This window comes from Anguilla anguilla, chromosome 13 (assembly GCF_013347855.1).
Source record: "Anguilla anguilla isolate fAngAng1 chromosome 13, fAngAng1.pri, whole genome shotgun sequence".
In the NCBI taxonomy this organism is placed as follows: domain Eukaryota; kingdom Metazoa; phylum Chordata; class Actinopteri; order Anguilliformes; family Anguillidae; genus Anguilla; species Anguilla anguilla.
In genome coordinates, this window is record NC_049213.1 from 36,873,913 (window position 1) to 36,897,906 (window position 23,994).

General features: G+C 49.9%; 1 protein-coding gene across 9 annotated transcripts in view; it reads right to left on the minus strand.

The window, feature by feature from the left end:
- The window catches only part of plekha6 (pleckstrin homology domain containing, family A member 6), a 103,650-nt gene extending 84,686 nt beyond the window's left edge, over window positions 1-18,964 (minus strand). For 3 of the 9 annotated variants that reach the window (XM_035387603.1, XM_035387593.1, XM_035387594.1), the window contains exon 1: window positions 18,696-18,960. Coding sequence is in view for 5 of the 9 variants with exons in the window: in XM_035387593.1 (XP_035243484.1) it covers window positions 18,696-18,845 (150 nt within the window). In the remaining 4 variants the exon portion in view is untranslated. Of the gene's footprint in view, window positions 1-7,868; window positions 7,944-18,695 lie in introns of those variants that run through there. The other 6 variants (XM_035387592.1, XM_035387591.1, XM_035387601.1 and 3 more) reach the window with 5 other exon arrangements.
- Between the last annotated feature and the right edge of the window lie 5,030 nt (window positions 18,965-23,994).

Consider the following 23,994-nt stretch of genomic DNA (forward strand, 5'->3'; position numbering starts at 1 on the left):
AGACAGATGAAGAGGATCAAACCATGACAGCGGTAATGTGTTGTACAAGGCTGACCCGAAACGCTGACCCGAACGCTGACAGGCAGCAGTGGGAGGGGCGGGGGGGGGGGGGGGGGGGGACTCTGAACCAGGCCCAGGACGACAGGGGCTTTTAAAGAGGACGATTTATCCTTTCATCACGCGGGCCTCCTCTCCAACGCTGAAAGGAAGCCGTTTTCTCACCCTTCCCCAAAAAAACAAAAAAGAAATGTACAGTAAATCAGCGATGATGATGCACCCGGCCGGTTCTGCCCGTGAGAGAGACGGGTCCGAGCGCTCAGGAGCCAGGGCAGCACGCTAGCCAGCGCGCTAATGAGCCGAGCGCCTAGCGCCGAGCCGGGCGGTAGCCTAGCTACGGCTCGCCGCCGCCGCCGCCGCGTCCCCTGCGGACGGGCACGTCCAGAGACACCCGCGTAACCGCTGGAAACAAGAGGGGTCCTCCAGGGGGAAAAGCCCAGGTCTCGGAGAGGAATGGGGAGAGTGGAGTCCTGAGATAACACGGGCCATCGCGTGATCCGCGCTGCCTCCAAACTGCCGTTAATTGGCACCTCAGGGGTCATTGTTTTTCCGCGCAGTTGCTTTTCTCGTTTTTGTTTGCAGGTTTCTTTTTTTTAGCATACCCCAGAAGGGCTGGCAACTGAGGCCTACTCCATTTTGTAGGAATCCTAGGCCTGCATATTAGCCATGCCCAAAAATAGAAGAAAAAAAAACATATTTAGAGAAAGCAAATGTTCTCATGGAACCGCCACTGTAAATAAGAGGAAAGAAAGAACCAAAACTGTGAGAAAACAGCCTGGCTAAACTCTGAGGTTTTTGTGAAAACTCCTACACATATTTATTTTAAATTCTCAGGCCATTTCTACCGTTTGGTGATCTGGCTGAAGCCGTCAGTCGGTCTGTGAGTTCTCTCGGGGTCTAAAGGACCCGGTTTTCGGAGATCGTGCAGGACGGGCTCTCTGCGACAGGGAGTTTCTCCTAGCCACTGTCGCCTTAGGCTTGCTCCTGTGGGGGTTTAGACCAGGGTTGTCTGTAAAGCGTATTGTGACAACTGCTGTAAAATACGCTATGCAAACAAAATTTGATTGATTGATTGATTGCGTGTGTGTGTGCATGCGTGTCCGTGTCCTTGTGCGTGTGTGTGTGTGTCAGTCTGGGGGCCCATTGGCAGGGGTGCAGGCCCCTAGTCAGGCTCTGCTCCGATGGGTCCCACTCCATTATTAGTCTGAGGGGCCAACAAAGTCCTGCTACGCCTTTGCTGGCTCAGGCTTCGGTTCAGTTGATCAACTGCAAGTAAGCCAATGGTTCCAACCCATAATGCACTGCTTTCCTGCCCTTCCTCTCATATGTAGTGACTACCTAAATCCAGTGGTTCCCAATGGAGGGGATGGGGACGGGAGTCAGTGAGTTGAAGTAAAAGGGCACAGTGTGGGATGTGTGTGTGTTTTGGGGAGGGCGGAAGGGGGGGGGGTGGGAGGGTGACTAAAAAAAAGTTTGGGAAACATATCCCCAAGGATCTACACTGTGCAGGCATACCATTTGGTTCCCAAAATATCATGGGATGTTACTCAGAGCAAGGAGTGCGCGCACCCCAACACGCCCCAAATATGGTGCCGAATAGAGAACGCGGCTTTTTGTTGATTTGCTTCCATAGACACGGTCCCGGGGAACCGCCAGGCAACACGATGCGAAGAACGCACAGCGGCGGCGACGGCAGCAGCAGCAGCTTTTCCTCCCTGATTAAAAAGAACTGCACACGCAAGCCCGCGCGTCGAGCAATGCACGCGAAACGCCCGTCCTACTTTTCACCCGCTTCCAGGCCCGCTGTCCGCCACAAAAACTCAGGAAGCCGGAAAAAGCCCTCGCTAAGCTCTCCTCAAACTTTAAGCGCTTATTAAAATGCCGGCTAAGTCTGAAGCTGTGATGCTGAGGGGAGGAGGGAGGAGGAGGAGGGGGGGGCGGTTGGTTTAAGGAAATAAAGAGGAAAGATTAAAACGTCAGTCTTTGAACAGTAACGGCGTCGCTTTTCTTCCCCCACCCCCCCCCCTCTCTCCCCGGGTCTTTCCGTTTTCACTCAAGCGGCACTAAGGTTGTCCTTCTGCAGCGTTCTCTGTCGGGGGAAAGCAAAAGGCCGGATATCTCCGCAGGACAGCGGCCATGTTAGTGAGTCAGATGGTCCCTGACACAGAAAGGGGAGGGAAAAGCACCGAGCACCCAGCCAGAGTGATCCAGACTGACTGCCTGCACCCCTGCTTTTATTCTGCTTCTCATGGCCTGACCGTGCTGCACCGCTACGCAGCAGCATCCGATACATTAAGACACTGTACACAGAAACATCGGCATATGTATGTATGTATGTATGTATGTATGTATGTGTGTGTGTGTGTGTGTGTGTGCGTGTGCATGTGTGTGTGTGTGCACGTGAGAGAGTGTGTGTGTGTGTGTGTGTGCATGAGTGTGCGTGTGTGTGTGTGTGTGTGTGCGTGTGTTTAAGATTTAATATATTCTTTATTGAACCCCTGTGGGGTAATTTGTCCTCTGCATTTGACTCATCCTAGTTATACAGGAGCAGTGGGCAGCCACAGTGCAGCGCCCGGGGACCAGCTCCAGTACTGAGGCCGGTGACTAGGTCAAGGGCAGTGGCAGGAGTGCACCTAACCTGACATGCATGCCTTTCCTATGTATTACCAAAACAACAAGAACAGAAACCACACAAATAGGGGAGATATGGCCAAAGATGTATTATTAACCATAGCCAAGCCATATGGCAATTGCTATTAATTAATGTTTAGTAATAAATCCAGCATCGCTAAATTTATTGAAAAAACACACTCAACAATATATGCTTTGGTTATAATTGTTGAGTATGCTTTAAAATAAATTTAGCAATATGCGGTTCTCTGATTTATTTACCGTAAGAGAGAGGCAATAATTTACACATTTAAAATAAACATTGTATGTGTGCCACTTATATTTAAAAATGCATATCAGTGTCACTTCATGGGCCACTATGAGCAACCTGACCCCTTCAAAGCGTTGAAAGTGATCGTGATTTCTCGCTGGTGGGTGATGTCACAGGCAGCACAGAACAGCCTGTCCTGAATCCCAAATGGGGAAATCTCCCTTATCAGAGACCTGAATGCACAGCCTGCCCTGCTCCACATTACAGGCATTCAGCAGAAGCCCTTATCTGGAGCAACTCGCACACCGTTTCTACATAGAGGCCACGTGCTGGATACACACAGCTGGACACACTGCATACTGATGCAACTCAGGTTAAGAACAGGTTTCCAAGCGCACCTCCAAATTATGAAACGCAGCAGACCTGGGTCAAAAACGTATTTGCTTTGGATTCAAATACTTTTCTGTGCTCTATTGATCTTGCCTGGCGTAACTGAACCTGCCAATATGACCAGAAAGTGGGGTTTTTTTCCCCCTTTTTTGAGAGTATTTCATTTTTTTACAGAGAACTGTCACAAATAGGCTTTATAGAGTAAGAAAAAATTTAAATTGGTCAAAAACCAAGCCGGAACCCCCAAAAAGTAATCACGTGTGGTAAAAACTCCCCAGTGGGAATAAAAACACTCAAGTCATGGTGAGAAAAAAAAAAACTCCCCAAAGGGAAGAAATCTCAGGAGGAACCCAACTATGGAAGGGGAGCCCATCCTCCCCTGGCCAGCCCGGAGTGAAGCAGAGGTGGAATGAACGTAACATAAATGTAATAAGGGACCTATGACACGACACAGCACAAAGGCACTCATTCTCCAGGCTACGAGGCTCCCTTAGACAAACGCATATAGGTAAACATCCTAACCAAACCCCACAGACAGGCCGTCTCCATACCAGTGGCAAATTTCAGTCATCTTAACGCACCGTGGAAGTCTGCGTAAAACGCGTTTGCCTGCATCACAACACCACTCCTCAGCACCATCACCATCACCATCACCACACACAAGAACACATGTTTGCCTGCACCACAACACCACTCCTCAGCACCATCACCATCACCATCACCACACACAAGAACACGCGTTTGCCTGCACCACAACACCACTCCTCAGCACCAGCACCATCACCATCACCACACACAAGAACACGCGTTTGCCTGCATCACAACGCCACTACTCAGCACCAGCACCATCACCACACACAAGAACACGCGTTTGCCTGCATCACAACACCACTACTCAGCACCATCACCACACACAATAACACGCGTTTGCCTGCAAGATCCAGCATTTTAAGCCCCGTAATAAAACAACACGCAAAGCCCCTTTAGCATATTTATACCCGTGTAAGGCAAATGCCGACCGGCTAATCTGGGATCGTTGCCAGCTGTTATAATGGAGGCCCGTGTTATGTCATCATACCCTGGTTTATGCATAAACACATAATGCACGACAGTGGATTATTCACAATTACACTACTCTTTTCACCGTTGCAGCCTTCATCTGAATCAACCGACAAAGCTTTGGACTCATTGTTCAATTATAGAACTGGAAGTTTTATTGAATTGACTAATGCAGAGACCCATCAGAGATTTGAACCTGCAACCTCCTGTTTCACTGTCGCCCTCTCAAAAACTGCTGTGAAGTACACAAATCCCACCAGGTAAAGGTATTTTGCAGGGTTCAGCCATCAAAACGCCTTTTTACTACTTATTTACTAAATCCTGCAATGCAATCTAATCTTGAAAATTAATTCCCAGTTTAAATCGTTATCTTGATTAAAATTAAATAAAGCCAGAGATAGAGCAGGCCCCATAAAATGACCTTGCCTTCGAACAAAACCTTCCACTTGCAGCTCAGAAGACTACTTAAGATTTATCAGCAAGCGCTTTAATTAAATTGAATTTCTAAAGACCCAATTCACTAACGCGGATCAATGAAGGCCTTAAATTCTGACAGGAATCCCGATGTCCCTTCGCAAAAAGTTATGTCCCTTCCAGCTGCCGTTTCCTGGGAGAGCAAACACAACCCACGGAACGACTGCTCTTTCACTCCAAACTGCATTGACACGCACACACCAGGCCATTTGACGGAATCTCTCATCCTTGCATGACTTACGCTAATATAGCGCTGCACAGCAACAGCGGTATCAGTCGCGGTGTTACGTTACACACAGCCGCTACACCGCTATGTCTCTCATCACGCTAACGGCAGACTCAGCGATGATCACAGCGTTTACGAACCGTCCGCGCGCGGCTGGTTCTCGAACAGCCCGTCGTTCTCCCGGCAGCCACAGTAGAGGTGAGCGTAGGCAGAGAAAGGGAGGAGAGGGAAGATGGAGGATCCATAGAAGGGGGGTAAAAAGGGGAGAGGCGAGGTCAAAGCGTTTCTTTAGTGAGGTATGTGGCCCGCCGCGTGGCGAGGAGCGAGGCCAGCGTTCCAAAGAGGGGGGGGGGGGGGGGCTTGACAAAAGGGGGACAGGAGAAGGCCATTGTCAAAATGGTAGCCCCCCCCAGGGAGGGCAGGTGTCTCCCAGATAGGACATTCTGCTGGCTGAGTGTAATCTATCCCAGGGTGGCCCAGGGAGTGGCGCCATCTGGCCCAAGCCAAACCCAGAGTGGAGACAGTCATCGGAAGCGAGATGCTGCACTCCTTCCTGCCCGCCCCCCAAAAATAAAGAGTTCCAGCTGGCTCTTAAAGACTTCCCAATTCAATGTTCAGAATATCCATAGATTAAGAAGCGGTATATTTATAACCACAAGAAGTAATGTGTCACTGTTCATGAGCATTCACAAGCTCCTGCTCTAACCAAACCACAAGGTCAAACATCACAAAGATAGAATGTTCAGTGCAAAGCAGGCAGAGTTCAATATCTTGGTCACTAATACAGTATCTTTGGCGAGGGGGGGCCAGGACGAAGTTTCAGAACCAAAAGCCACCGTTAATCTAACTTCAGCTTTCTGCCCTGCAATGCATTCTGGGTCCTCCCTTACACAACCGGGCAGCTTCATGCAGCGTCAGCTTCTGTTGTAATAGATAACTGGATTTAGTGAGCCCAGCTCTGCGAGTGAACACCATAAAACCATTTTTTAAAAAGCGGTGATTTAGGAGGCTTCTAGAAAAGCGACTGCGTTACAAATAACATTTATGAGTTCTGCCGCAGAAATAATTTCACTCGTTGCCAATTAGTAATTCGGGGGAGCAACACTTTGTGAATTTGACTGCTGCAAAATTGATACATTTCCTTGCCACCGTTATGCGAGGCCAGGGTCCACTGGAAAGCATATTTGCGACATGCCTTTGTAAAATGCACTGCACAGATAAAATAGATTTGAGTCAATATTCTCTGCCATTATGACTACAAATTATAGACCCACCCCCACCCCATAGTTAATAGTTCACCAACCAGAGCAATACTAGGATAGTAGAATTTTTCGGTTGGTTAAATATAGAAGTTCTGTTTGTTCGGTCAGTTGTTCTCCACACAGAGTCAAGCTTTACTATCAGCAGGCTATTGTTTCCTTCAGCTTTCAGTATAAAAACGGCCGTCTGCAGGACAAGGTTAAAGTTACAAACTCACAAAGCCGCGTTTGACAGCAGTGCAGGCTTCGGCACACAGCCCTGTGGGTTTTGTAAACTGAACACACTGAACACACTGAGCGCGAATGTGACAGAGGGACTATTATAGCCAAGGGCCTTGTCCATTCAAAAATCACGCGTCAATGCGTGGCAAGACATTAAATCCCGAATATCTTTTATTTCAGTCAGTGAAAAATATATTCTCCTGAGACCCAGCAGAAAATATATATTTTTATAAATTTTCACACAATACAAGATGACAAAAAACATGTTGCAGTGAAAATATTTTCCAAAAAATTACTTTATTTTTGTTGAATGTCTGTTGTAGTGCGTGTTCCAACACAGTACAATATACGGATCTGTAAGGCCACACTAAGGCCAGGGACTCTGGTCCTCTACAGGGGACAAAAATGAATTGCCGGGTCATAGGCTACAGTATTTAATCAAATAACACAAACATACACACATTTATCTATAACTACGCCGCAGCTATATTTACATATGTGCATGAAATTGCACATAGTACAGTGGTAATAATCTTCTAATAGACTCATCTGTAAAATACACTTCTAATAGACTCACCTGTAAAAGCTAAATACCTTTTCTTGTTGGATTTTATATTTCAACATATATTTTGCACCTGGAGAACGCTTTGGAACACTCAAGCATGAAGCCTCGCCAAGATTTATTTTACAGGTATGCATGATGTCAGAAGTCACACCTGCAACAATTACACGCAGAACGAACACACAAGCACGTAGCAAACTGAGAGAGTGTGTGTCGACATTAAAATAACCAAATACCACGAAACGCAACACCTTAACGGAGAGTGTCAGTAATTCCCCAAAAAAACTATTTTAAATCTTCATTCTGTGATTTAGTACTGCAGTTCAGACTGCCATCTGCCGTTTTACAACAAAACGTACGTCCTTAGAAAGTAATCCTGCCACAAGAAAATCCTAATCTCTGAAAACAACAACAAGGAACCCAAGCACAATATTCACAGTACTTCTTCAGACTCCATATAGCCATAAAAAAAGATTGGCTGTCTTAGTCATAAGACAATAACAGGACCCCCTGCTGGTCTGTAAGAACACCTTCGAGGGATTATAAATCAGTCCTGCCGAAGACGGGTCAGGTGTGCTGCCCCCCTCCAGCACAACACCAGCATCAGACAAACCCCCCCCCCCCCCCCCCCCCCCCCCCGCACCGTCCTTACCCCCCACCCCCCTTCCCCACGCACCCCCCAGACACAAATGCTGTGAGTCTTGTGCGTGTTCCGTCCTGCTGGGTCTCTGAGCTCACCTGATCAGCAGCAGCAGCAGCACCTTTGTAATCCCAAATCGATGCTTACACTCCAGCAGCAGCTTTTCCGGGTTTTCCTTGCACCTCTTCTAAAGACACTGGGGGGGGGGGGAGGGGGGGGGTGAACTACTACTACACACACTACAGCACACCTCCCAGGACGGGACCTGTGCTCACTTTGGGCTCACCTAACCCCTCTCGCTGCACCCTCAGCACAACCACTCCTCCGTCCGACTCTTCCGTTCGCTCGCACCTCGTGTCTTTGTTTTCTTCCGTTCCCTCCCCCTCTCCTTTATTCTCCGCTCGCTCGGAGTCTGCTCCAGTACTTTCTTCTCTTTCCCCCCCTCCCTCCCTCCTCCCCCTCTCCCCCCTCCTCCCCCCCCCTCCTCCTCCTCCTCCCCTGCTCTTTCCTCTCTCACGTGTCTCTTTCACAGGCGTGTTTGCGTTTCTGTTAATCTGTCATTTTCTTTCTCTCTCTCTCTCTCTGCGAGCCGCTTTCTGCGTGGACGTTTCTGCGCCTCCGTTCAGGGGGTCAGGCTGAGAAATGGCGGCCCCGGCGATGGCGGTGGCGGCGCCGCGCGGGTCACGTTCGCCGCCGGGCGGGGGAGAGAGAGAACGGCGCAGACGGAGAGACGGGGCCCGAGGAGGCCGGCGCTCGGGAAAAGGGAACCGCACACAAAAGCCACGCGCGCCGATTTTCCACACACCGTCACCGCGGCTCGCTGCCACAATGCCCCGCGAGCGCAACGAGGGGAAACAAATCAGGAGCAGCCGCGTCCGTCAGAATTTAAATCTGTAAACAGGCCAACGGAGCGGTTGCCATGTCAACCTTATTTCGGACCAGTAAAAATTTTTTTATTTTTTTATTTTTTTTTTTAAATACAGGCTTTTTCCAAACCTCTTGCTTGATTAGACTAATTTCACTGCCTCACATTAAAACTGAGATTGTATGATGCAGTCCACCCATGCATAGCAAAGGATACATATTCTCTGTTTCATTAAAAAAATCTGTGTGTGTAATCTGTATAACCACCGGAACTCAATCAACCCCCCACAACTTTACAATCGGAGCGAGACAACTAATTACAAGCCCCCTCCCACCCCCCACCCCCCCTCCCCACGCACCCTACGTCTACCCCTACCATACAGATGAAAGCGTGATGAATTAAACCTCTCAGAGCTACAACAATGACGCATTCTGCACTTTTCAAATGCAGTTTAAAAATAACACCTACGCGGTGACCAAGAAGACGACAGAGCACACGCCATATCAAACAAGTCATTCTGGTCCTGCATGTTTTCAGTTTCCTCCCCCCCCCTCTTCCCCCTGCACAACTCACTGGGTAAAACGATTAACAATAAGGCTTCAGTGAACATTCTCCAGTGACGAGACCTATTTTGGTCTCTCTGAAACCTTTTCTTGTCCTCTTAATCTCCCATTCTGTCGGTCCCATGGCTCGACTTGTGTCCCCGTAGATCACCAGGGATTAGGATTAGTCTGTATAAAAAGACGGGGGGGGGGGGGGTAGTGGGGGGGGCGGTGGAAGCAGAGGTCTGCGCTTGCTAAGTGTCCTTGTCTTATTCAGCACATGCAGTCACTTACTTAACAGCGCAGTTAACTTAGCTGTTCCATTATCCTGTTCCATTATCCCGATCCATTATCTTCCCACACACCAACTCTCTCTGTCCACCTCAAAATGCCACTCGTTTTACAATGCTCCCTTTTAATAATGGTTTTTACGTAAATGCTTGAAAATATGGGTGAGTAACGTCCAGATCAGATGCTGCTCTTGAAAGGCTCAGCGTGCTGAAATATTCATATGAGACAAGCACATTTTCATACCCAAGGAAGAATGATCTTTTACTTTTTTAATATAAACAGAGGATGTCCTGTGACAAAGTTTTAGGAAAATTAAAGGGCCACGTTATCAAAAAATGAAAATAAAAAAGATTACATTTAGAGAATTAATTTGCTTTATGGTCATATTAATAACGGTGAATAATATGGTGTTAGTAAGTCTCTCAGCTCAAGCAGGTCTTGATGTTGTGCTGATGTAGGCGGCAGTTAAATGAGAGAATGCCACTGTTGACAGCTCACACACTTGAACAACTTTTGCACAGAAAAACAGTGCAGAAGCACAATATTAAAAATCAGGACGCTGCCGGACAATTTATAACCAATAAAGGCAACGGGGGTTTGCCAAAAATGTGGCACCAGACAACGTGCCACGTGAAATCTTTACTTAATCAAGAGAATCATCAGGCTTTAGAATCTCCAGCTAGGTCAGTGGTCAACTCACAAGAGATCGGATTCATTACATTACATTTAGCAGATGCTCTTATCCAGAACAATTCACACAACTTTTTATTGCATCCATTTACACTGAAGCAATGCGGGTTAAGTACCCTGCTCAAGAGTACAAGCAGTGTCTGACCTGGGAATTGAATCGAACCTGTGACCCTCAGGTCACAAGACCAACTCCTTACCCATTATACTGCACTGCCGCCCAATTCCAAACGGCAGCTCTCAGTGCATTGATTTGGAGAGTCTCCAAACCACCCAGAAACAGGGAAGGGGGGTTCACAGGGGGCAGCTCGGACCCCCCCGCCGGGATTCTGTCGCTAATCCCTGACGGTACGGCGCTGTGATATGGACCCGTTAGCCCCCACTAGCCCCCACTAGCTCCTGTTAGCCCCCACTAGCCCCCACTAGTCCCCGCTAGCCCCCGCTAGCCCCCGCTAGCCCCCACTAGCCCCCACTAGCCCCCGTTAGCCCCCGTTAGCCCCCGTTAGCCCCCGTTAGCCCCCACTAGACCCCACTAGACCCCACTAGCCCCCGTTAGCCCCCGTTAGCCCCCACTAGCCCCCACTAGCCCCCATTAGCCCCTGCTAGCCCCTGCTAGCCCCCCAGAGCAAGTGGAGAATCCCTACACCAGGTCTGTCATTGCATAGGAGGCGTATGGAGCAAAACGGACCCACAGAGTCACAGCGGCGTCTCGTTTGAATTCGGGAACTCGGATGAAGCGAGGCGTTTCAGCATCCTTACGCTATTCCCTCCGAAATTAAAGAGCCGCTCATCATCCCTGACCTCCGGGGAGGCTGACGCACGAGGAGTCAGAACGCTCAGATGAGCAATACGACACACATCCGACCGATTAAAACCTGCCTGTCCAAACACATTGTCTCTGATCGGGGGAATCACAGCACAGCACAGCAGTCATTTTTAAGCTGTGCTGTTTTATTATGGAGTTCCCAGGCTGATGTTTTATTGAGGACGACCGTGTGACCCGCTGTAAATCGATGAAGCAGCAGTATTATTTTTCAGCCGGGAAATCAGCTCAGAACGTACAGCGCCTCCATCCGCGCTGGGATTGGACAGAAGACCCCACGGCGAGCCCGGGACCGAGCTCTGAGCACTATGCCACGTGCCGGCCTGCTTACCATGCAAGAGTCACTGAGTCACCAGGGTTTTATCCACAACTGACATGCAACTGCATATTATACACAGCTGAGCGCGTACATCTGGCACAGCCCAGGAGCACGCACACACACATGCTTACACACACACAAACATGCATATACACACACACACACATACACACACACGCACGCAAACTCACAAACACACACACGCACAGAGCCACACACACACACACACAAACATGCATATATACACACACACACATACACACACACACACACACACGCACGCAAACTCACATACACACACACGCAAACTCACAAACACACATACACACACACACACGTAAACTCACATAAACACATACACACGCACAGAGCCACACACACACACACATGCATTGTACATACAAATATACATACATACATACACACACACACATGCACACACATGCACAGTACATACATACAGACACACACACACACACACACACACACACACACAAATGCACACAGCCACAGACACACATACATGCACGCACGCAGTCTGAAGCAGGGAGGACTGGAGAGGAATGCTATTTTTCTTCATGATCAACATGGCTTCTCTGGTTTTTGGCACAGTTATGGCACATTTAACCTCGCTCTCTAAAGGGCCATTTCCCCACCCAGAAAATGATAGATGGCAGCTGAACAGCAGAGTCTGAGTACAACTGCAACCATCTGGCTTACCAACCCGCTTCACTCAACGAGAGCTCAGGGAGGGCGCACGGAACAGAAATAGCCTGGCACAGCCATCTAAACCAGCCGTGGCGCAGCAACCAGGATGCCGCAGCAAGTTCTGATCCACAACCTGAAGGATGAAAGGCTCTTACCCTACCTGTGTTATCACTTCCCCTACCTGTCTAGTCACTGCCTCTACCTGTCGGGTCACTTCCTCTTCCTGTCTGATCACTTCCCCCACCTGTCTGATCACTTGCCCTTCCTGTTTGGTCACTTCCCCTGCCTGTCTGGTCACTTCCTCTACCTGCCTGGTCACTTCCTCTACCTGCCTGGTCACTTCCTCTACCTGCCTGGTCACTTCCTCTACCTGCCTGGTCACTTCCTCTACCTGCCTGGTCACTTCCCCTACCTGTCTGGTCATTTCCCTTACCTGTCGAGTCCCTTCCCCCAGTCATAAGGCCGATGTACTGCCCCCGTAGTGGTAGCAACAACACCCCAAAGGGCTCAGGACAGCCGAATCACTCAGACTGAAGACCCGCTTCTTTAAGACTCCATCTTGTTTACCCTCCCATCCGCACCACATAGCACTCCACCTCCTTTGGTACTGTTTAAAGATATTTATTTTTTATGGTTCTGGTTTATACTGCTTTAGGTTTTATGGCCTGTTATGGACGTAGTCTCTATGTGTTGAGAATCTTTGTGCTTTGGATGGATGTGTTGGATGATGGATGGATGATGGATGTGTCGTTACTCGCCGAACTGGTAAAGTGGTTAGCCAGGTGTGGCTCTATTGTTTTCGTTAATCGGGTGAAGGCGGTTTTGTGTCTCTCCCATAACCGTGAGGATACAGAGCGGCGTGGGCGTGATGTCACCAGAGCTAAAGGACAGAGACGCGACGGCTTCACGGACGCGGTCCTCGCCATCAGCAGCCCCGAGGTCAGCGGGGCGGGGAGAGAGTGGGCGGCGCCGCCAACGGCTCGTTCCAAACAGGAAACGGAATCGGCCGCAGTTCCGCCGCCATCTCCCAGAATCCTCCATACGGCCACGCGCGCACAACTCGTGTCTATTAAAAGGAGAGGGGCGAGTTTGAAAGCAGCAGCTGTGACAGACCGTCACCGATGGGGGGGCGGGACGGTGACAAAAAAACCCCACTCCCATTAATTAGCCCCGCGGGAGGATGGGGCGGGGGGGGACGGGGGGGTGTGTGTGTGTGGGAGAGGGGGGGGGGGGGGGGGGGGGGGGGGGAGTAGGAGTTCTGAGAATCTATGGCGCCATGTGTCTCCAGCCTCATTAAACCATGGTGGGGGTGGGGGTGGGGTGGGGTGGGGGGGGGGCGGGGAGGGGGGGGGGGGGAACGTTAGCGGCGCAGCTAGCACGCTAATTGCATTTGCAGTTCACCGCGCTCCTCGTGAATTAAGGCAAAGTCAAGGCCAGCTATGATCGGATTACCCGCGTTCCTAGATCACCTGCTAACGTTTCGTTATAAAAGCAGTGGTGCTGAATGGTTTGTGGGGGTGGGGGGGGTGATTATTGGGGAGGGGGGTACCGCTATGACTAACTCCGCTAAAAGGTGTGGAGACGGGCAGATTAAGCAGCACCTGCCCTTTCTGGGGCACATTTAAACTGCACAGGCCACAGTGCTGTGGGCACTTACTGCACACGCCTGCGCAAAATGCCTGCGTGAGTCATTCTCCGTTCTCAGGTATACTTACAGCAAAGGTTGGCTGGCTCACAAATGGTTGGTGTTTTTAAAAATCGTGTTTTTCATAAGTCCCTGCACTAGTGCAACAGATAATCTGACTTGTACCCTCCTGTACCTTCCTGTATCCCCCAGTCACCCCCCCCCCCACCCCCAAAGTGGAAATCTTTCCCAGAAGAGGGGAGCAAAGGGGGGGGGGGGGACCCAACTCCATATTAATGCCCATGGTCTTGGAATGGGTTGTTCAGGTGTCCACATACTTTTGGCCACATAGTGTATATACTATATATACGGGTTGGAGCCAGCCACGGTGGCTAGCAGACATTAGCAACTCCGCAGGAAAACTCCTTTACCAGGGGAACCTCAAATCAAAGAAGGACAACCTTTGACAGCTAAAACACGGGACGAGCTGCATCCTTTAGAAAGCAGTTTCATCAAACTAAATTTCACTTCAATTATTTCACTTGATTAAAGTGTGGACGCAACTGCCCTGGGACAACAACGAGCTATTCGCAATTTTCCAATCCTGAAGTGCAACTGAATCAAAGAGTGTGTGATGCCCTGCTACTCACAGTCTGATAGCAGAGAGAGAGAAACATAAATCACTGACTTTAATACGAACTGCTAAAAAAAAAAATAGGCTCTCACCTCTGTGGCCGGTTTACTCCCATAAAGAGCTCAGCACCAGGATGTAATAAAGCCATTTGCCCTGGCCACTCTACACCACAGCAGCTCAGTGAGCGATCTCCCACTGTTTTGTATTTTTTTTTTTTTTTTTTGTTAGCACTTTGCTTTATTTATTAATGAGGCAGTCAGAAAGCATTTTACATTCGGCCACGCCGGCGGCAGCAACGTGCTCACCACCGCTAGGGAAAAACAAAACAAGAGGGCCAGACAGTTCTCTTTTACTGAAGCCCAGCGTCAGAGATATAATAATTTTACTGAAGCCACCTTCAGAGATATAATAATTTTACTGAAGCCGAATTTCAGAAATATTTTCATTTTTCTGAAGTCCAATTTCAGAGATATTTTCATTTTACTAAAGCCCATCTTCAGAGATATTTTAATTTTTCTGAAGTCCAATCTCAGAGATATTTTCATTTCCCTGAAGCTCATCCTTAGGAGTTTCCGGAAGGCACAGAGCAACAGTTCTCGTATTTTTAATTGACCATGGCTTTCACGCTCAATTTCTCTCACCGTCATCTGAGCGTATTTCATCCCTCCGCTTTCTCTCCTCGCTTGTTTTTTTTCAGGGGTTCAGGCCTGGATTTCTGCCCAATTCTCTGTCTGTTTCTCTATAAAGCATCTTTGTGACAGTCCACTATAAAAAAGTGCAATTCAAATAAAACTGATTCATTCACTTCCATTTGATTTGATTCATTAGAGTAAGTGGGACACTCCCCCCCCCCCCCACACTCCCCCCGGTGCTCAGTGCAGACAGAAGCAAGGGAACGAGCGGGGCGGGGGGTGGGGGGTGGGGGGGTTGGGTGGAGGGGGGGATGGGGGCAAGGGGAGAAGCAGGTGTGACAGGTGAGGCCAGGGCCATGGAGACGTGAGAAAGTGAGATTCCCGGCGGGAGGGGGGGGGGGGGGGCGAGACGCGGTCCCCGGCGGGTGCTGGGGGAGGGGGGGGTGGGGGGGGGTGTGCGTGGGGGGTAATGCTGTCTGATGAACAGATGAGCACACGGTGGAAGGGGGGGGGGGGGTTAACTCTCCCCAGCGAGGCCGCCTAAACCTGGCATCCCTCTCTCACACGACACCTGCCCCGTCCCAGACCAGCAGAGATTACAGCAGGGATCAGCTTGGGGGGGGGGGGCGGAGGGGGGGCGTGCTGGGACACAGCCTGGCTCCTGCTTCCTGGAAGAACACTGTGATTGAAGAAAGCGATCCCCTGCCTTTATCTATCTATCTCTCTCTGCCTCCCTCTCTCCCACTCTCTCTCCATCTCTCCGTCTCTCTCTGTCTTCCTCACCTTCTCTTTCTCCCTTTCCCCCTCTCCCTCTCTCTCTCTCTCCTTTCAATCCCGCCCCTCCCCTGCTGTGTCACCACCTTCCCTTTCTCCTTCCCTCTCTTTGTCCTCTTTCTCATACCCCCCCCCCCCCCACGGAGTCTGTTGCTTAATGGGTTGCCGTGGAAACCTGGCGGCGGGCACCCGCGGCGACGGGGGACAGCTTTTTTCCGCCAAGGTGAAGGCTGAGGATGTTAACCCTTTAAGCGCCCCAGCGCTTTCATGACGCCGCCGCAGCGGATGCGTTAGCCCAGAGTCCCGTCAACATCCAATTACATTCTGTGTTCATTATCCACGCTGCTCCTCATTGGCTCTCAGAGCAGCCCTTGGGAATGGAGCGTGCTGAAAAATGAGCGCGGCCTTTAATGCTTTTAACTGCGCTCCCGCCACTCCAGAGAAAGCTGCGTAGTAAAAGGCTGCTGCAAATGTACCGAGCCGAGCCTGTGCTACTGAGATACACCTAGCGCCTCGCTAAAGACTGATTTACTGACTTCCTACTCCAAGCTAATGCCCAGCTGGATTATGTTTGTTGTCTCATGTATAAATAATGCTGATTGATTCTTTTATTTTTTTGACTGCATGGCGGTGAAAGGTCTGACCGATTCCAGCCTGGAAACAGGCGTGGGAGGCAGGCAGGCAGGCAGGTGAAGGCAGAGAGAGAGCCTTTCTCCACTTCACTTCACCGGCGCAAACAGCAGGGCGGAAACAAACAAGCAATTTAGCAGGGAGCACGTGAAGAGAGACCGCTCCCCTGCACTTTAACCCTTTGAAGGGCTGGTTTTTTGGAATTAAAAAAATTCTAAGTCGGTATTCTAGAACTCTGTTGCTTTCAATTATTAGTAGTGATTGTGACATCACCATTAGAATGTTCAGTTACGAACATTCTAATCACACGTTTGTGACCTCACACCTTACGGGGTCGATAGAACTGCAAGCGTTTCACGCGTTCTTATGTAGCGTGTGATGGCAGGACTAGTTTAGGGGCAGTTTCTCCTCAATGTTTTTGGTTTGAACCGGCCGTAGTGGGACAACAGGGGCTACACCCTTAGCCTCTGCACAACACAACTGGCCCGCAGAACTTTGGCTGTGTGAAACGGGGGGTAGAATGCGCTCGATGCAAACACGTGCCTCGGATCGCGCGAACGCGCGGTGAGGTCAGAAGCGCTGTCACCGGACGGGCTGGCAGAAACAGTTAAACGGTTGCCGTGGAAGCGACGTGCCCAGGTTGCCGTGCAGCAGGGCTCGTCGCTCGTCTCCACGGTGAAGTACGACGCTGGGCTCGGCTGTACTCTCGGACGGGGGGGCGCTTGACGCGTCCCGCCTCGTGCCCCTAAAACGCCCCGCCTTTCCCCCTTTCCCCCTTTCCCCTGCCCTCCTCTGCCGTCGCCGTGGGGACGGGAGAGACCACTGGCACGGGACACGAGTGTACCAGGCTAACCGCTGCTTTACTTTCACAGCACATCCCCTTCTGCCTGCCTGCCTGCCTCTCTCTCCATTTCTTTCCCTCTCTCCCTCTCCCTCTCTCTCTGTCTTTCTCTCTCCATCTCCCTTTCATTTTTAAAACTGGATAACTGTCCTGGGTGCTGCAGCACAAATCCTACTCCCCCACCCCCCCACCCCCCCGAGTCTGTGGCTGGTGCGTAACGTCATGCCAGACATGGTCCCCGAAATGCATCCACGTCAGAGAATACACTCCGTCCAATAGGAAAAGGGAGCTGACAACTCCCATTTCTCCATTCAGCCAATCAGAGCGAAGGGAGAGTGTGTGCGGAGAGGGGCAATGCAAACAGACAGCTGCCCAGCATGGGGTGCCAGTGACAGACAAGCGTGGCACTGAAACAGATGCGATTTGCACTGGAACTGAGCTGTAGTCTGTAGTACCAGCTCATTCAGTGCCGTCAGCACCCGACACAGAGAGAGAGAGAGAGAGAGAGAGAGGGGGAGAGAGAAAGAGAGAGGGAGGGAGGGAGAGAGAGAGAGAAAGAGAGGGAGGGAGAGGGAGAGAGAGAGAGAGAGAGAGAGGGAGGGTGAGAGAGGACTGAGAGAGGGTGAGAGAGAGAAAGAGAGGGAGAGGGAGAGAGAGAGAGAGCCATGTGCCGTTTTTCATGAAGGCAGAACAAATCCCTCATTCCATCTTATACACGCGAAATGCTGGATGCCGCAGAGCAGCCAACTTGGACTCACGGACACGCAAAAAAACTGCAGATGCAACAGGTCCATGGCAGGCGGTTACTGGACCGCCTCACGCACACCAGCTCTTCCTGAGTTCCTCTTCGCCAGGAGGACAGACTGACCGAGGGGACATCCACACCAGGAGCGTAACGCTGCGCAGGACGCCTGCTGAAGTCAACATGCCGCTCGTCTCTTAAATCAGAGCCCCCCGCCCCAGCCCGGCTCACCCGCTAACACCCGCCGCACTCACACAGACGGGGCATTGAGGGAGCCGGGTGGTGGTGGGGAGGGGGGGGGCACAGCCGACCGGGGTGGGGGGGGCTGTACACCTGGACACAGCCCGGTAGTAGAGCCCGTTTGCAGACAGCAACAACATTGCCCCCCCCCCAGCACACTTCTCCCCCCCCCCCCAATGCAGCACCAACAACACAGATGCATGAACCACGAACCTCAGTGTCTGTGCACACACATACACACACACATGCACTCATATGCATGCACGCACATACGCACACACACATACACACACAACGTAAGCTCCACTTCCAGCTTGTACTATCAGACACGTGCTAATATTGTGGAGGGATTCACATACAACCCACACTCTCTCTCTCGCTCACAAACACACACACACACACGCACACAAAAATAAATGAAAATAAATAACGATAAAACACACAAGCGTTGCGGTTCGGTGCAGATTTGCCTCCACACAGGCGAGGCGGCGTGCGCATTTCACCGCGTCGGAGGGACAGCCTGCTGCCGTTCCCCCCGCCCCAAAACACTCCCACCCCAGACACGGTACTTACCAGCCACCTGCTGTGGGTCCCTCCAGTATCCGCCTCGCACGCTAAAAGATCCCTTTCTCTGAGAGCTGCACTCCGGGTGGAGAGAGGGAGAGACGCAGAGAGAGAGAGAGGGATAGAGAGAGAGAGAGAGAGAGAGAGAGAAAGGCTCATCAGCAGTCTTCTCCACCCTTCAGAAAGACAGGAGCACAATAGCCTGGGCAGCGAGAGAGAGAGAGAGAGAGCAGAGACTGACCAGCCCAGCCTCGGATGCTACACAATAACAAGCATCCTTTACTGGAGCGAGGGATGGATAAGGGAGGGAGGGAGGGAGGGAGGAGGAAAAGGGGGAGGGGGATACACAGCCTTCTGGAGCATGCCCACTGAAGATCACGGCGCATTTGCATGTCACATGACACGCCGGAGCTGTCAGCCGCTCGTTAGGGGAGGTGGTGACGGTGGCGGCGGCGGCGTTGGCGAGAATCGCGGTGCTCTTTAACCCCGTCAGCACCTGTGTCACGGCCGCTGTCCCTTTCATAAAAACGGAGACGGGTACTCTCACGCTGTCCCGCCCCCCCGAGGGCACCCAGCCAGCCAATGGGAGACCTGCTTCCTTTTCTCAGCGCAGGGTGGGCTGGATTAACCCTTTTAAAGCGTAAGACAGGAGTGTTTAATCTTATCCAAAAAGAGCTGGGGAGGGAGCAGGTTTTTGCTTTAGATCAGCACGAAGACTGTGATTAGTTAAATTGTTAAATCAGGTGTCTCAGTCCTGGGCTAAAATAAAAACCTGCACCCACACCGGCCCTTTTCGGACATGATTGGACAGCCCTGGTGCAAGATCACATATATGCAGTCAGAATGTTCTTCTCTGAACATTCTTATGTAGATGTGACAATGACCGCTGGCGACAGAAGGCACTGGAGTTCCAGAACACTGACGTAGAATTTGGAAGAAAAAAAAGAAGCTCTTCAAAGGGTTAAAACCACTCCTCATCCGAGATGCGCTCCGGCGGCCGTGGGGAGAGAGGGAGACGCCGCGGCGCGACGGAACTTAACGGGCGATAATCTGCGTGAGGAAGGCCGTAAAGCGCACCTCGTTAAAGCCGCGCTGCTGCGCAGGAAGTCGTTCTGCGGTCCGCAGCTCCAGCGCGTGCGCGTGCGCGTGGGGCCCACCGAGACGGGCCGTTTTAATGCCTTAAAGCCTCGCTGGATCCCGCTTCAGTCGCCTCAGAGAAACGGGCGGAGATGAGAGATGGGACACGCCTCGGCGGTCTGGGGGAGGGGACAGGAGGCGGGGGGGGGGGGGGAAGGTGATTTTAATCTGGCGGCCCCCCGCCCGCCCCGGCACCCGGTTCTGCGCTGAGACCCCAGCCTTTGCAGCCAGGAAGCGGGGCTGCAGCTGGATCTAATCCAGGCCTAATTGGTTCCATGCAGACCTCAGACCAGGCGACGCCCCTTCTGCAGAATCTGAGGGGAGGGCAATGTTTTTTTTTGGGGGGGGGGGGGTGGTGGCGTTAGGGTTACTGGGGTACTATGTGTGCGCACAGAGTCAGACTCCTGCTGTACAAATGTGAAGGACTCAGCTGTGTATTCTGTGGCCAAAGCTTACCTGCTGAAAAGCCTTTCACACAGTTCCCTGCTGTGCTCATGAAGAAATGTATTATAAATTTCCATGCAAATGGGTCAATGGGCAGTGTCACCAAACCCCCCCCCCCCCCCCCCCCCCCCCCCCCCCCCTTAAAACATGTGACCTACAGGGATTTAAATCTGCATCATAGTCAATACCTAATACGATCCCCATAGACACTGTATTAGTACAATCATCTGAGTAATCATACATTTAGTGGATCATTGAGACCCTCATAAACACAGCTCCTTTTACTAACACATGGAGAGGTAAACATGGACGAAACGTCAAATAAAAAAAATCGAGCACACCAGCGTCCAATCTGGTGCACCGAACACCAACGGATTCAGCATATGCAGTGCAGTCTGGAGTTTATCTACACACGCACATGAAACAGCAGATTTACATTTACAGAAACAATTTTTTAAATTACATTTTTTCAACAAACAAAAAAAAAATTCTTTATTTTTTTTAAAATCAGCTACGGTTTCGTCATACGGAGACCAGTGACAGGCGGAATCCTCTGTCGTCACGGCTCAAGAGAGCTTTGAGCAGCAGACAGACTCCAGGGCTGAGTGTAAACATTCCCCCAGAAAAACTGGATAACCCCAAATTACACACATTTCACAGTGTAGCTAATGGCAGGCCAATCCCCCTCAGTAGAGCAGCCTGGGTGGAACTCAGACAGACAGGTGATGCAGAGAGACAGGGCAATAAGGAGCTGTACAGGTCAACTGAGAGCAGTGCAGAGAGACAGAGCAATAAGGAGCTGTACAGGACAACTGAGAGCGGTGATACAGAGAGACTGAGCAATCAGAAGCTGTACAGGTCATCTGAGAGCAGTGCAGAGAGACAGAGCAATAAGGAGCTGTACAGGTCAGCTGAGAGCAGTGCAGAAAGACAGAGCAATAAGGAGCTGTACAGGACAACTGAGAGCAGTGATATAGAGAGACAGGGCAATAAGGAGCTGTACAGGTCAGCTGAAAGCAGGTTTACAGGTCAGCTAAGAGCAGGTCAGAGGCCACAGACACACCCACAGACTTCAAACACATCGCTGTCATTAGGGGCTGCTTGCCTTATTCGCTTTGCAAGGGGGGAAAAAAATTCTACACTCAGTTCTGAACTGAAGCGGTGTACCTCGTGGCTGCACATGTACCATTCAGTTGTGGACGGGACGGAGTCAAGAGATGCCGGGACAGACTTTTGGATGGACTCGGCTCTCATCGACGCGACTGCGTTCATCACGGATAATATGAGAGTTGCACAGCCGAAGGGAAGCCAGGAGAACCTCAAAGGCTCGATGCCAAAAAGCAATCCATTTAACCTCCGATGCCCGTACTGGGGCTTCAGCCGAGGGGCACCTGGCCAAGCGATTTCCCCAAAGCGGACAGACCCATGGGAGCCCTTAAAAAGGTATTTAAAGGCACCGTACGAGCGGAAAAAGTCACTCTGCGGCACTTCTAAGGAACGCAATAACAGAGCACGCTCCGGATCCACCAATAAAACTCCCACCTGGGCCATGGGGAAAGGAGATTGGCCAGTTATTCTACTGTGCTATAGCATTCCAGATTGGTGGATTTGGAGATGTACATCTCGCCAAATACTGCTGCGCTGTTTAGGGCAAGAACTTGTGCTACAGGGCAAAACATGGCATGGAAATTACCTGCTGGTTCGGGATTAGAGAAATCAGGAGGACTGAACAGCTGAAAAGACGAACACCAAACAGGAGGCACCACACGCACGCAGCACAGCCAAACAAACAGACAAAGTGCCAAAGCATTCGGGGAGAAGTTGCGGAGAAACTGACAGCATTTCACAACCCCGCTGCACTCTGAAGGAAAAATCGCGTTTCTTTCAAACAGCACAGAAATTCCTCAAGGCTGTTCTGTTCGGCTTTTTGAACCCAATCAAGTCTGCATGCTTGACTTTTGACAAAACTCCGAAAATAAAAAGTATTTTACAGAAAGTGAGACTATAACCATCCATTCACAACCAACTCCATTGATGCAGGATGGACAGTTTACAGCATGCACGAAGCAAACAAGGACACATAATACTGTTTCAGAACTGGCCATGATTAAATTCATTCAAGTTTAAACCTTATATTTTTATTTAATTTCATCAGTTCTAATTCATTTTTCAATTTTTTTCTAGTACACTAGCCCTGCTGCAAACCTTTATATTTCGAATGCCTTTCTATGCATCAATTTGTTTTGTGCAAGTGATAAAACTGCACTTTTTAATGTGTGTGGGCTACTTGCCATAGAAAAAAAGAAAAGAAAAAAACAATATAACACAGTCTAACATGCTCCTGCCAAATGTCTGTGGTTTCAATAACCACACTGAACGCAGCATATGACAGTGTGGGAACACTGTTGGCAATAACCATTAAGTGATAAAAGACTAAACGTGCATGACAGGAGGTGTGATGTGGCAACCGTGACACATGTGATCACATGAGGCTCTGCCGCCCCCGTGCGGACGGAAGACTGAAATGCAGGCGAGAAAACTGCAGAGGGGGAAAATGGTGACTAATTAGGAAACAAAATATTACCACAACGAAATTTATTTCCATACGGTATTATTATTTTTCACATATTTTTAGGACATCTTATCTTATACACAAGAGTGTTATCTTAGAAATAGCATTTCATTATATGACATTGTACGATAATATAGTGGAATTTTGATAATTACAATTATTCACTATCCTGAATAATGCATTGCCTTATTACTAAGCACATTTTGAAAAACTCATCGGCAAACCTTAAAATCATACGGCTGTCCCTTTTTTTATTAGGCTACTGAAGTAAGACGTGCTTTATTTTATACATTATATTTTAAAAGGAGCTTTTTATTGTTAAGTTTTCTCTTTAATTTCCTTAATTGGTTTATTGCGTCGTCATCTGGCTGAAACACCATTACGAGACACACAGAGAAGTTTCCATATTTGCTTTGTAAAACAGCCTAAATACATTTTTAAACCTCACGCCGTTGTGTAACCCCAACCGCCAGCGAGGAAACTTAATCTAAAGTACATTCAAGGGCAAAAATACGAATGACTTTGCGATGCACATCGTAATCAGCCAGCAGCCGCAAAACAATATTACTAACGCAGGGACAGCTTTTGAATGCAATTTCCCCCCTTTATCTTAATATCCCAACATGGGGTTATACAAGAGCTCTGAGACAATTACACAGCTGGATCTACCCATCCACGGAGGAGAAATCAGACACCGGAGTCTGCATACTGTCTGGGTCACATTCATATACTGTGTTGTAATTTCTGTGTATTACAGGCGTAGCGGTCTTTGTATTCAGACGGCTCGGAGAGGGTCACGTTGTTCACGCTTCATACATCCTCCCCCACTTACTTGGCTAGCTTCTCCATTCATTAACAAACCCAGAATTTGCAGACAAAACTACAGACAGCAAAACAGTAATCAGGTTCATTCAACCAAGACTCTGCAGTACAAAAAAAGAAAAAGAAAAAAAACACTCGCAGGGTTTGGTCTGTACGACAGATAAACATTGTCCTCTAGTGGCTTATTCTTGTAACGACTAGGTACAGGCATCGTCAACGTTTCCAGTCTCTCTGGCGGAAACTGTCGGCAACTCGTAAATTCCCACCAACGAGAATTAACAAAAGGCCCGCAGTCACTGATGCGTTCAGGTAAAGTGGTCTTATAAAGCTGAT